General features: G+C 39.2%; 2 protein-coding genes and 1 pseudogene across 2 annotated transcripts in view; 2 read left to right on the forward strand and 1 right to left on the reverse strand.

Annotated features, from left to right (window-relative positions):
- LOC112647829 (complement factor H-related protein 2-like) overlaps positions 1-5,712 on the reverse strand; it is a 30,081-nt gene extending 24,369 nt beyond the window's left edge. The window contains 1 exon segment of the mRNA XM_025429023.2: positions 5,645-5,712. Coding sequence (XP_025284808.1) covers positions 5,645-5,712 — 68 coding nt within the window.
- A 3,806-nt stretch (positions 5,713-9,518) lies between these two features.
- Positions 9,519-10,502, forward strand: LOC112648525 (14-3-3 protein epsilon-like). The gene is given in 2 exon segments (XM_035718805.2): positions 9,519-10,159; positions 10,162-10,502. Coding segments are annotated over 2 exon segments (762 nt in total). The 5' UTR covers positions 9,519-9,591; the 3' UTR covers positions 10,356-10,502.
- Positions 10,503-11,728: 1,226 nt separating this feature from the next.
- LOC112647831 (UPF0688 protein C1orf174-like) lies at positions 11,729-13,115 on the forward strand (annotated as a pseudogene).
- Positions 13,116-14,553: the final 1,438 nt, after the last annotated feature.

Below are 14,553 nucleotides of genomic sequence, written 5' to 3' on the forward strand. Positions count from 1 at the left end.
CCAGGGAAGGCTCAGGCATGGGTTTTTTAAAGTTCCCACTTGTCCAGGGCTCAGATTTCATGCCCTGACTTTCCATGGCTTCCACTGCTCAGCTTTTGGGCCGGCTTGTCACAGCTCCACTTTTGCCTGGCTTGTCATAGCTCCCCTCTCCCACCTTTTTTTTCTTTGCCTTCCTACCTTGTCAGAAGTGATCAATTTTCTCTCTGTAGTGTTCCAACTGTTCTCTCTTTACATCTCAGGTTGAATTTGTAGATATTCAGGATGTTTTGAAAGTTATCTAGATAAGTTTGTGGGACCAGATGAATTGAGGACCTCTACTCTTCTGCCATCTTGCCTCCTCCCCAAAAATTGATCAGCTCAGATGATGTTGAATTCATTAAGGCAAAAGAAAAAAGGCATGAAAATTGTAAGAAAAAAACCATAATTATGTAATTTAAAAATTTTTAAAGTATTCCACAAAAAAAGCTATTAGAAAAAAAAGCTATTAGAACTAATGCACAAAAAAATTTCTTTATATTAGAAACAAAAAATGGAAAATGGTTTTTTTTTAAGACACCATCTTTTTTTTAAGATTTTATTTATTTATTTGAGAGAGAGAGCACAAGCAGGGGAAGACAGAGAGGGAGAAGCAGACTCCCCACTGAGCGGGGAACCTGATGCAACTGGATCCTAGAACCCCAGGATCCTGACCCGAGCTAAAGGCAGATGCTTGACCAACTGAGCCACCAGGTGTCCCAAGGCACCATCATTTATAAATATTAAAAAACTTAAACTATTAAGGCATAAATTCAAGAAAATATCTGTAAGCTCTCTATACTGAAAATTTCAAAACATTACTGAGAAAAAAACTTAAGAGACCAAAAAAGGAAAAATGATGTTTATGGATTAAAAGACTTTACACCATTAAGATGTCTATTCCACCCAGTTAATTTGTGCTTTGGACAGGACCCAAGTAAACTCTCTTACTCGACCAAAAAATAATTGACAATGTTATTCAAAAATAATGTGGAAATGGACAATTAAATATTGAAAAAGAAGAACAAATTTGAATCTTATGATACCAGATTACTAGATATACAATACAAATATTGTTTATCACAGTGTATTAGTGTCTACACTGATGAGAGAAAAATTGATCAGTGGAAAAAAGGGAGCCCATAAATACACCCATACACAGATCATTTGTTCTATGCACCAACACAATTCAATGGAGAAAGAAAGTTTTTCCCTAGAAATGGTGGGCTAACAACTGGATTTTAGTATAGTAAACAAAATTTTAAATTGGCCTTTTCTTATACCAACTAAATCAATTAAATTTGGATCATAGAACTAAATATAAACCTCTAAAAGAAAGAATTGTGTTATACCTTCAGTCATTCATGATAGACCCATATTTATTTACTAGAATTCAAGTTAGTTTTCAGGAATAATTTAAATTTCCAATCCAAACAAAAAATCATCATGAAAAGGAAAAAAAAAAGTCATAGATTGAGAGAAGACATTTGCAATACATATATTGGACAAGAGACTCATATGTATTCTATATATAGCAGTTTCATAAACCAAGAGTAAAAATAAGCAACTCAATTTAAAAATTGCAAAAATCACCTCACAAACCTAGACACAATGTGTTCAATATCACTATCGCCAGTGAAACTCAAAAGAGAAATCTCACATTAAATATCACTCCACTCAGAGAATAGCCAGTAATTAAAACACTATGGTACCGGCCTAAAAATAGACAGTTCAATCAAATAGACTAGAAAACCCAGAAATAAATCCAAAATCATATGGCCAATTAATCTTCAACAAAGGAGGAAGACACAATGGGAAAAAAACCAGTCTTTTCAACAAGTGGTGTTGGGAAAACTGGAGAGCTACATGCAAAAGAATAAAACTGGACCATTCTCTTTCACCATTCATAAAAATAAACTCAAAATGGATTAAAGACCTAAATGTGAGGCCTAAAACCATAGAGTACAGGGAGTAAATCCTCTGACAGCTACAGGAATATTTTTCTAGATGGATCCTGAGGCAAAGATGTAAAAGCAAAAATAAACTATTTGCACTATATCAAAATAAAAAGCTTCTGCACAGCAAAGGAAATCATCAACAAAATTAAAAGGCAACCTACTGAATGGAAGAAGATATTAGCAAATGAGATATTTGATACATGGTTAGTATCCGAAATATATGAAGAATTTATAAAACTCAACACTCAAAAAACAAATAATCCAATTAAAAATGGACAGAAACATGAACAAACATTTCTCCAAAGAAGATGTTTAGATGGCCAACAGACACATGAAAAGATATTTATCATAACTCATCCTCAGGGAAATGCAAATCAAAGCTGCAATGAGATATCACCACACACCTGTCAGAGTGGATAAATCAAAAACACAAGCAACAAGGGCTGGTGAGGATGTGGGAAAAAAAAGAAACACTCTTGGACTATTGGTGGGAATACAAACTGATATAATCACTCTGAAAAAGAGGATGGAGCTTTCTTTAAAAACTGGAAATAGAACTATCCTACACTCCAGTAATCACACTACTGGGTATTTGCTCTATTATGTTAATAGAGTGAATTCCACTTTTATGCATGAAAGTAAAACATTCTTCAAAGCAAATTGTTTTAGAAGCTTGTATACATTATTTGATATCATTAAATTAAATTAAACAGTTAATTATCCAAAGTGGAAAAATTTTCTTATTTTTATGTTTTTTCAAATAAAGCTTTTTATGGAATAATTTTAGGTTTCAAGAAAAACTGCAAAGATCATTTAGATGAAGTCTTTGAAAAGTTAATGGAAAAATAAATGAAGAAACAATGATTAGATTTATTACATAAACATTGAATAAACATAATTTTTGTAAAGTTAGCATGCTTTCAACACATTTTTAGTTTCTTTGTATTAACAGATGTGGCTTAAGTAGAAAATAGATGGCTGTCTTTTACAGAGATAGGATTTTTAAGTAGATTGTAATTACCCAGTGTTTCATTCAAACATAAAATATTACACTGAACAAAAAAAATATATTACACTGAACAATTTATACATTTCAAATTGGATTAAATTGCTCAATCTTGGCAGGATGAGCAATCTTGTTTGATTGAACAAAAGATCAAATAAAATTTAATTAGTATAATCAAACAATTAATTAAGGACTCATAACCTCTGTTTCTGAGAGAAGCCAAACTCCTCATTAAAGCATTTCTAACTACATTTTTTTCTTGAAAATAGTGTTCAGGAGGAAATTCAGCTATGGCTGTGGTAATAAAGTTGGTCAGAAATCAACAACAGAATAGATTTTATACTAGACAGAGAACCAAATATTATCCTTAATTAATTCAAATGTTGTCCTGATGGAAGCATTTCTCTCTTTGGAACAAAAATTTCCAGACCAACAAAGTATAAGGCCCCAGGTTTAGGAAAAAAATTTTTTTGCTAATGGATCAGAAGGAGTAATGAGTCATGTCATTCCCATTTCCACCCCTTGATTCTTGAACCTGCTAACCCTGGACTAGAGAAAGTCAGAAACAATGCTGTGTGGATTTCCATGATAGTGATAAGTTCACAGATGGTTGTTTTGGCAGAAGCATTGTGTCTAGTGAAGACATATTCACAACCCAGATGATCTATTCCAATAAGAATAAATGGAAGTGTCCAATGTAATCACCCTGCCAGCAGATAGCTGGATAATCACCCCAGAGACTGTGCCACGCCAAGAAATCAAATCGGTCTCTGTTGCTAGCAGAATGGGTATTCAACAGTGTCTGTAGCCAGGTAGTCTTGGTGACTGGGAAGTCCGTGTTTCTGACCCATGCATAACTCCATTCCTGTCACCATAGCCCCTTTGTACATAAGTCCAGTGGGAAATGATAGGAGGGGCTGGGGAAAGAGTATGACTGGTATCCACCAAACGGATCACCCTTTCCACCTGATTTTTTAAATCTAAATATGATGATTCAGATGTGTCCTGAACATTCACAAAGGACATAAATATCCTCACCTTTTTAGCTCATTCAGAAACATCTATTCACATACCTCTTCCTTTGACCTCACAACAAATTATCCAATCATGTTCCTTCTAAGTCCTGGCTCATTCAGTGAAACCATTGGGTATAGCCCATGAATCAGTATACAACTGCATGTCTGGTCATTTCTCCTTCCAAGCAAAATTAACACCCACATGCACTGCCCAGAGTACTGCCCCAGAGTGTTTTTCTTCACCACTGTCATTCAGGGATGTCCCAGAACAGAGCAGTATTTTCACATCTCTCCACTTTCAGGCAGTGCCTGCATATCATGGAAAACAAGGCTAAGATTCCCCTTCCTTCTACCAACTGGTCATAATGTACTCATCACACGGTCATAGATGCAGGCTAGAAAAGGTAATGTAACAGGGGTGGGAATTATGGTTCTTCATATAATTTACTTGTGCCTTCAGGGCCTGAACAGGCCCAAGTTCATATATGCCAGTAGTGATGGACTACTACTGTGCATGCCCAATTTTATGACTTGGTGGTTCAGACACACCAGCTCATGATTAGTAGTTCAAGTCACATTGTAAGTTGGTGGTCCATGGTCAAGTGTTCAGATTCTATGAAGATCCAGTGGCAAGCCAAAAAGAGTTTCTCAAAAAAAAAGACAATATTTATTTATAGAAGATGACAGAACTTTGCCTTGAAATCCAAAAGGTTTGCACTGTGACTCACTATAAAAGCCTGTAAAAGACTCCAAACAGCATCCATATCTACCAGTGATATTTCAAGTACCAGGGATAGGTCATAAGGCCCAAGTGGCAGAGCATCTTGCACAGATCATGTCTCTGTGAGCCAGATCATTTTGATTGAAATGTCCATCACAGTAACTGTCTCCACTTACTTTGGCCATTAATTCCAGCCACATGACCTCTGCACACTGGATCCAATTATAGCCATCGCATTTAAGTTTCCCAATTAAGTGTCAGTAATTCCCACCGTAATTTTTCAACCTACAGAGATGGGTAGTCACAGAGCTCTTAAAAGATGCTGGGACTTTCACTCACAAATTTGTTTCTCATAGTTGTGGTGAAAATGGTGCCCTCCAGACCTTCCAAAGGCAGGTAAGCAGGTCTTAATTGCTAAAACCATTCTAATATTCCAATTTCTCTAAGCCTTTGGATCTCTTCCTTTAAAATGTATAGAGGCAGTCCTGGCATATTTAGGCTTTATTTAGGGTAGGCTACCCTGTGATCAATGTTTCAGCCAACCAGCCCCTAAACTGCAACACTAAATCCAGAATCTCTGCTTAGTGGCCCCATATCAATATATTTGGCTGGATTCCACTTTATGTTTATCTCACCTTTATCATACATTCATTAGTGCTGTTAAAACTATCAGAATTGAGAAAGAATGCCAGAAATCTTAGAACAGCAACCCAGAAAACTCATCCTGAAGATTTTCTTCCTTTAGAATCACTCTCATTACCAAAATCTGTATTCATCAAGGTTCTCATGAGGAATAGAACCAATACCCCAAAGTATCACACACACACACACACAAACACACACACACACACACACACACACACAGAGTGACAGAGATAGGCAGGAGGATAGACAGACAGAGAGAGGTAATTTTAATGAATTAGCTCACATGATTGTGAGGCTGGCAAGTCTGAAATCTGCAGGGCAGGTGGCAGACTGGAAATCCAGGAACGGCATAGGGTACAATCTTGATATTGAAGGCGGTCTGGAGGCAGAGTTCCTTCTTCCTTGAAGGCTTTATCTTTTTTCTTAAAGGCTTCAATGTATTGTATGAAGTACACCCACTTTCTTTAAAGTCTGGGCTTCAGAGCACCTGGGTGGCTCAGTGGTTGAAAGTCTGCCTTCGGCTCAGGTCATGATCCCAGGGTCTCCCTCTGCCTATGTCTCTACCTCTAAATAAATAAATAAATAAATAAATAAATAAATAAATAAATAAATTTTTAAAAATAAATGCACATGATGGTTTTTCAATGAATGGGTTTAGAAAAGTTTTGAGAATGAATCTCTGGACTGGTGTAGAAGATTCTACTTGAAAGTCTGAAATTCTGTGGCAAAAATTTATATAAAACAGAATGATTCATATTTTTTCTTTTTTTAACTTTCAGATCATATGTAATGAAGAAATCATGGAAAACATAACATCCAGTTAAGATGGAAGTATGAGAGAAAAGTTATTCTAAAACAGAGGATAGTGATGAATTTATGTGGAATATTTCAAATGACCTTTCCCTGATTATTCCCCAACATTTTACTGTTTAAGATTACCTCTTTGTTTCTATCGGCCAACTTCTGTTAGTCATGTTTTAATCTTATATATAATATCTTTGTGACTTATTCTTCAGTTTCCAAGAGTACCAACTCAACATCGATGTACATTTGAGGTCTGCATCAAGTACAAATCTCTTCAAACCAATTTATGATCTGATTCAGGTAGGGTTTTTTTTCAACATGGTAAAGGTATTGGTATCCATGAAAAAGAATTGTGGTTAGCCCTTTTTCAAAGAAGGAAGAAGGTGTTTAAGGGTGAATGCTTATGTCTCTCCAAGTGTATATTTTGAAAACCTCCTAATGTGATAAAATTTGGAGGCAGAATCTTTTTTTTTTTAAAATCTTTATTTTTATTTATGATAGTCAGAGAGAGAGAGAGAGAGAGAGAGGCAGAGACACAGGCAGAGGGAGAAGCAGGCTCCATGCACCGGGAGCCCGATGTGGGATTCGATCCCGGGTCTCCAGGATCGCGCCCTGGGCCAAAGGCAGGCGCCAAACCGCTGCGCCACCCAGGGATCCCTGGAGGCAGAATCTTTGGAAGATAATTATAATCAGGGGAAGTCATCAGTGTGGAGCTCTAAGGAATGGGATTGGTACCAGAGCTTGCTTCTTTTTGTTTCTCCATTTGTATCATTTACATCATGCTCTGTCTCAGAATCGCTAGACTCTTTACCTTGCTTCTTTGTAGCTTCTGGCAGTGGCCATTCATCATTGTGTTCTTTGACTTACAGGGGCTTCCTTCTCACCTTTGCCTCTCTTGCCAGGTAATATTCTCCCTGTGTATCTCGGTCTTTATGTGGTATTTTCCTCTTCTTATAAGGGTACCAGTTATATCTGCTTAGAGCCCACCATAATAACATGATCTTAACTTGATTACATCTTTAAATACTCCAATTCCAAATAAGGTAACATTTTTAGGCACTTTGGGGGACATAGTTCAACTCATAACAGTCCAATTGTGCCCAGTCATGTTCATCTTTCCCATGTGTAAAATACAATTATCCAGTTTTAACATCCTCCTACATTTTAACCCAATCCAAGATTGACTCTGGGCCCCAAATTTCATCTAGTTATCATCTAAATCAGTTATGGGTGAGGCTTGGCTTATGATCCATCCTTGAGCAAAATTCCTGCCCATCTGTGGCCCTGTGAAATCAAAAAACAAGTGATATGCTTCCAAAATAAATGTTAGAAAGGCATAATATAGATATTTCTATTCCAAAGGGGTGAAATAGGAAGGACAAAGAGGTCACAGGTCTTAAATCCAAAATCCAGGAGGATACATTCCATTAGACTTCAAGAACTGAGGACACTCCTCTGTGACTGGCTCTGCCCCTGGCCTGCTGGAGTGGCAGCCCTGTGGTTTTGGCCTCCCAAGGAGGAGGCTCTACCTGAGGAGGTCCTAGGTGCAAGCCTTTGTGTCCACAGCTCTACCATGGATGACATCCTTTCTTCACTTTATATAGTCTCTGTCCCTTTCAGTTAAGGCTGGAAGCATTTCTGCTAGTATAACATTCTCAAAAGCCTTGTCAATCTCTAGTGCATTAATAGGGAACAAGATTTCAGACAAGATGGTCCATTACAGATCTTTCCTGGATAATAGCATGTCTATTTCTGGCTTAGGCTGAGATGATTTCAATTGGATCCATAAGTCACATGCTTAAATTTTTCTTTTCTTTTTTGTAAATAGATTTTATTTACTTATTTGAGAGACAATGCATGAACATGACAGGGGGAGAGGCAGAGGGAAAAGCAGACTCCCTGCTGAGCAGGGAGCCAGACATGGGACTCAATCTGGGACTCTAGGATCATGACCTGAGCTAAAGACAAATGCTTAACTGAGCCATCCAGGTGCCCTCATGTTTAACCTCCTTAGTAAATGATTGTCTAGCATCACCTTTGGCTTTGTTAGTAAGTACACTCTCTGGATAAGCTGGGAATTTTCTTGTGCTGGTCCCATCTTGCCCAACAGTTCAATCTTCAATTTATCTCTTATCTGTTGCATTTTACTATAAGCAGAAAGAAGAAATCAGGCGAATTTTCCCTTGTTTGGTTGGGAATCTCTTCAATGAAAGATCCAAGTTCAAAATTAACCATTGTGTTTAATTTTGTGTCAACTTGGCTAGGCTACGGTACCTAGGTGTTCAGTCAAATTACCGGTCTAGATGTTTCTGTGAAAATATTTTTAAGATATCATTAGCATTTAAGCCCAGACTCCATTTTTTTATTTTTTATTTTTTTTTTTTATTTTTTTTTTAATTTTTATTTATTTATGATAGTCACAGAGAGAGAGAGAGAGAGAGAGGGGCAGAGACACAGGCAGAGGGAGAAGCAGGCTCCATGCACTGGGAGCCTGACGTGGGATTCGATCCCGGTTCTCCAGGATCGCGCCCTGGGTCAAAGGCAGGCGCCAAACCGCTGCGCCACCCAGGGATCCCCAGACTCCATTTTTTTAAAAGATGAACCACCTAGGCATCCCCATCATGTGAAATAATTTTCAACAATTAATGATGTAAAATGAGATAATATGTTTAATGTATGATAATTAAATGTTATGAAAGATTTGTAATATCAATTATCATATGTAACAGATATATTAAACTTAAAACTCTACGGTTAGAAGTTTAATTTCCTTCCCCTAACAGCATGTTCATAATTAGCCTTCTTTTATTAATTATCCCTATCCTACTTGCCATAGCATTTCTTACACTAGTTGAATGAAAGTTTTAGGTTATCTACGACTCCATAGAACGAAATATCATCAACCCTCATGGCCTGTGACAACCTATCACTGATGCTGTCACACAACTCATTAAAAAAACACTATGACTTCATATCCAGACTTATTATTGCACCTATCCTAGCCCTCACGTGAGCCCTAACCATTTTAATTCCATTACTATTGGGAAAGGTCATCAGAAGATGGACTATTGGTTGACCAGTGAGCTAGACTTCAGCACTTGGAGGCTCCTCACCTCTCTGGTCCTTGGAACGTAGGTTCTACTTGCCTTTTTCATCCCCAGAGGCTGCTCCAAAGACAGTATAGCCTTAAGATAAGAAGGCCTACATAGTATACATGACTGAACTCACTTTGGGACTCTTTATAAACTTCTAAGATTTGACCGGCAGATGTAGGGATCCATTCATCTTGTTGCCACCCAAGATAAGCCTCAAAGGTAAGTTTCCTTTGCTTATTAAAACTGCCACCTGCCGAGCGAGAGGCTGAGAGAGTCGGAGACGCTATCCGCTTCCATCCATCGCACAGACCCTGCCGGAGCCACTGCGGCTATGGATGATCGGGAGGATCTGGTGTACCAGGCGAAGCTGGCCGAGCAGGCTGAGCGATACGACGAAATGGTGGAATCAATGAAGAAAGTAGCAGGGATGGATGTGGAGTTGACAGTTGAAGAAAGAAACCTCCTATCTGTTGCATATAAAAATGTGATTGGAGCCAGAAGAGCTTCCTGGAGAATAATCAGCAGCGTTGAACAGAAAGAAGAAAACAAGGGAGAAGACAAACTAAAAATGATTCGGGAATATCGGCAAATGGTTGAGACTGAGCTAAAGTTAATCTGTTGTGACATTCTGGATGTACTGGACAAACACCTCATTCCAGCAGCTAACACTGGCGAGTCCAAGGTTTTCTATTATAAGATGAAAGGGGACTATCACAGGTATCTGGCTGAATTTGCCACAGGAAATGACAGGAAGGAGGCAGCAGAGAACAGCCTGGTGGCTTATAAAGCTGCTAGTGATATTGCAATGACAGAACTTCCACCAACGCATCCAATTCGCTTAGGTCTTGCTCTCAACTTTTCTGTATTCTACTATGAAATTCTTAATTCCCCCAACCGTGCCTGCAGGTTGCAAAAGCAGCTTTTGATGATGCAATTGCAGAACTGGATACGCTGAGTGAAGAAAGCTATAAGGACTCTACACTTATCATGCAGTTGTTACATGATAATCTGACACTATGGACTTCAGACGTGCAGGGTGATGGTGAAGAGCAGAATAAAGAAGCGCTGCAGGATGTGGAAGATGAAAATCAGTGAGACATAAAAGCCAACAAGAGAAACCATCTCTGACCACCCCATTCCTTCCCATCCCACTCCCATTGGAAATTCCCCCATTGTCACTGAGAACCACCAAATCTGACTTTTACATTTGGTCTCAGAATTTAGGTTCCTGCCCTGTTGGTTTTTTTTAAAACAGTTTTCAAAAGTTCTTAAAGGCAAGAGTGAATTTCTGTGTATTTTACCGGTCCCAGCTGTGTATTAAGACACTATTCAGGACTGTGTAGAGGCTTTTTCAGCATTACTGCATTGTCTCCTGCCAGATGTGGCAAGATCACCATTAAAAATGGAAATTACATTTGAAAGCCATTAGACTTCTAGGTGATGCAAGCATCTAAGAGAGAGGTTAATCACACTATAGACGCATTGTGGTATCATTTTTCCTTTTTCTAATTGTTTAAATCGAATTTTATACCAATGTTAAAAATTAATTGGATGTTAGTTTGAAGTGGTTAAAGATTGTTTGAAGAGTTGTTATAATGGTTTTGCTGTAAAAAGTGTTGCGGAAATGTTGCTGAAAAGCATGGTGCTGGTAACTGTTCAACAATCCATGGCTGCTCATTCTTGCCTACTTTTACTCTCCCTCTAAAGCAGGTTAGCATTGAAGGTGGTATGGAAAAGCCTGCATGAGTGTTCAGTTCTTTGTTTCTTCTCCTTCCCTTTCCCCTTAGGCCCCCCCCTTCCCTCCTTCGCTCGCTCAACCTCTTTCGTTCGGTATGTGTAACTTGAAGCTAATTTGTACTACTGGATATCTGACTGGAGCCACAGATACAGAATCTGTATTGTTCTTACTGAAACACAGCATGGAATTAACATTAAACTTAAATAAAACAAAGCCAAATTAAAAATGCCAAATAAAAAAAAAAACTGCCACCTGCCAAGCTGGAGTGGCCTTTCTTCAGTCTCTTCCTGCCCCAGCCCCCAAACTACAGGGGCCAGTTTCAGATTATACCAGGGAAGCTGATGAGGAACCTGTCAATCAGCAATTTGGTGAATCAGCCAAGACACTGAAGAAATGGGCCTTGGGAATTAGACACCCATGAGAGGAAAACAAGTTGGCCATCAACCTCTCTGTGGGGAGGGGTGACCCATCTGTTAGATGCCTGTGGATCACTGTGTGAGTAGGAGGATGCCCGAAAACTCCAGCCAGTCCAATGCATTTGTTGGAGGAACTGCAGAGAGAATACTGTAGCAGAGAAGGGAAGTGCATAAGAGCTGCAGTCAGCTGGCCTCTCCTGTAGGCACTTTGGCTGGAGGCTGAAGCTCAAGTTAGAAAGTGAGAGGAAGAACTGAGATTAGAGAAGCAGGTGGGAGTGTCCACTACTCTGCTAGCTTCAGTGCTGGCAGACAAGATGAAGGAGCAGGATCATAAGTTGAGGCCTCAGTGCACAGTTCTGCAAAGGTAGGAGGGTCCCAAATGCCTCAGATTAAGATCCAGGCACTTGCAAAAAAAAAGCCTGATTGGAATGGCAAGAGGTAACAATCTTTGAGAAAGTGATGAGATGTTGTGTTGCTTGAAATGATCCAAGCCTTCCGATCCCTAATACAAAGGAAAATTGCAAATAGTTATTGCCCCAAAGCTCCTAGGAAAAAACTTGAATTCTTTCTCTGTCCTCTGAAGTTGCAAATTTTATCATGTCCTTGAAACATAAATACCCCAGGAGATAACCCAAATATTGGCCACAGAGACTGAAGAAAAGGGCATGTGTGGAGTTTTAAAAAATGTAGACTACTGGAGGATTTCCCTTGTCCCAAACCCAACCTGCAGGCTCCATAAGATCACAAATATTGGTCAAAAGCCAAGTGAATAGCTGACTCATATCTGGAGTCTGGGAATAAAAACTGGATGGGCATAGAAAGTTGCAGAAGATTTGTGGAAAAGGAATATTGAGAAAGGAATTTTACATGTAATCAAGCTAAAACTGAAATGAATTTATGTAAATTAAACAGAAAAATGGGAAGAGTTTTAATACACTGCTGTAAAATTAGAATTTGGTTTTCTTTCTTTTAAAAGAACTAAGTTTTCAGCTGGGGCCATGCCCCACCACATCTTCCAGGACAGTATGTCAGACATCGCACAAAGCCGTCGACAAACATCCAAGAAGTTCAAATGGGACAAAGGTTACCTGGTGAAATCAGAATTACAGAAACTAGCCCCTCAGAGTGACCGTGGTGCTGTGCCCAGAATACCACCCGAGAGCCCTGGTAACAGTGAGTTTCTGGGGTTTGCCAGAGAGCACCTGCCCCCAGGAAAGGGGGCTGGAGCTCCTGCACGGCTGGAGGCCGCGGGGCGCCCCCTCGGGCACCCTACAGCTGTGGGCGACACTTGCCCAGCAGAGACGGAGGACAGCCTGGCTGGCCCTGCCAGCACACACCTCTGGCTGGGGGGCAGCGTCACAGCAGCTGCTCAGCACAGGGCGGGTCCACACTGCACACCGAGCAGGCTGCAAGGCCACCGCTGCAGACGGAGGACAGCATCTTTCTGGCTGAGGACAGCAACCAGCCCATGCCCGTGGGCCGGTTCTTCGGGAATGTGGAGCTCCTGCAGGACCTTCCACCAGCTTCTTCGTCTTGTCCTTCAATGAACAAACAAGAATTCAGGAAAACGCATTTCAGAGCCAAAGATGATGAAGACGATGATGATGGTGCAGAAATGTAGAGAATGAAGTATACACAGTGATTTCCTTGCATATTTAATACAGTTAATAGTCCCACAGTTTAGCGAGTGCTGAGATGTGTATCAAGTTTATCTCCCAAGAAAACATATTCTTAACCAAATGTTGAAGCTGACCCGTAAAAGTCCTCATACAGAACACCAAGTACCTGGAGTGTTTATACTCATCATCCAGAACCATCTCTGAGACTGCACAGCCGCTGCTCCCACACCCATGCATTTTCTTGTGTCTGTGTGTAAATGACACAGTTTGGGTCCCCCGGGGGGCTCAGAACTCAGTGCGAGAGATCTTTCTAAAGAAACTCCTCACTAAACTCTTTAGTTTTGATAATACAGGAGTTTATTTTCCATTATCTCAATTTGATCATTCTTGTGATTGAGTCAATGCCAGTTCTTAAAGAACTCTCCTTTATTTCTGTATATGAAGCTAATGTTTACCCTGGAAATTCTGCAATATGCATATGAGAAAGAAATAAAATATATTTTGAAAATAAAAAAAAACTAAGTTTTCTTAGATTATTGGCCTGCTCTTCATAAACAATCGTATTCAAAGATTTTTGTTTTCTTTACCTTTAATGTACTATGCCTAGAAAACAAGGAATCTGTGTTTTGTCTTTATCAGGTCTTGCTTACTTAAGAAAACCAAAAGTCTTAAGATTTTTACAAACATGAAACTTTTTGTATGTGTTAAATTTCACAGGATGCATTACCAAATACTAAACATTTTTTAGACTATATTCCTAGGAAATGCTTCAAATCTATGTCCTAGTATAATGGCATCAATCAAATTAAATTTAAATTTAATTTAATCAAATTAAATTTAAAATCTGTCACGGAAACAATAAAATTCTCTGGTCTATTGCATTATAATAAACCCATCATATCTTTAATAATAACTATTTTAAGTCTTTTGTCACTTGCAGTCACTGTCCTACTGTTCTTGCTTTGGCAAAAAGTGTTTCTGCCTCTTCATGGAAAAGACTTTGACAAGTTTCTGATAACTTAGATCAATCTACCTTCATGTGGGAGGAACAATAATAAACCTTTCAAGTGCTTCCCCAAGTCTACCTCCCTAACCCCACCATCTATCATAGGATGGTAGCTGGAAACGTGTCCCTGTTCTCCTTTCCCTCATTAGTGGGGTAGGCCTACTACATTGGTGATATGTTAACAGGTGAAAATTTGCCTCAGCTGCTAGATGCTCTGCAGACTTTGCTGGATGAACACCTACAAGGGGAAGATGGGCAATAAACCTGCAGAAAAATTCAAGACCCAGGTACCACGGTCTGGTTTGGGGAGTCATCTGGCCAGGTAAGATGCATATTGTCCCCAAAGCTGTGATTGATAAAGTACAAGGTCATCCAACCCTTAAGAATGTGAAAAAGATGCAAGCCTTTATAGGAATTTGGGGTCTTGAGAAGACTTTTATTCCCCAACCAGCATGGTGCCTTCATCTTTTATATGGCCTGGTAAAGAAAGGGCATATCTGGGACTGGGGATCAG

Source organism: Canis lupus, chromosome 7, assembly GCF_003254725.2.
Source record: "Canis lupus dingo isolate Sandy chromosome 7, ASM325472v2, whole genome shotgun sequence".
NCBI lineage: Eukaryota > Metazoa > Chordata > Mammalia > Carnivora > Canidae > Canis > Canis lupus.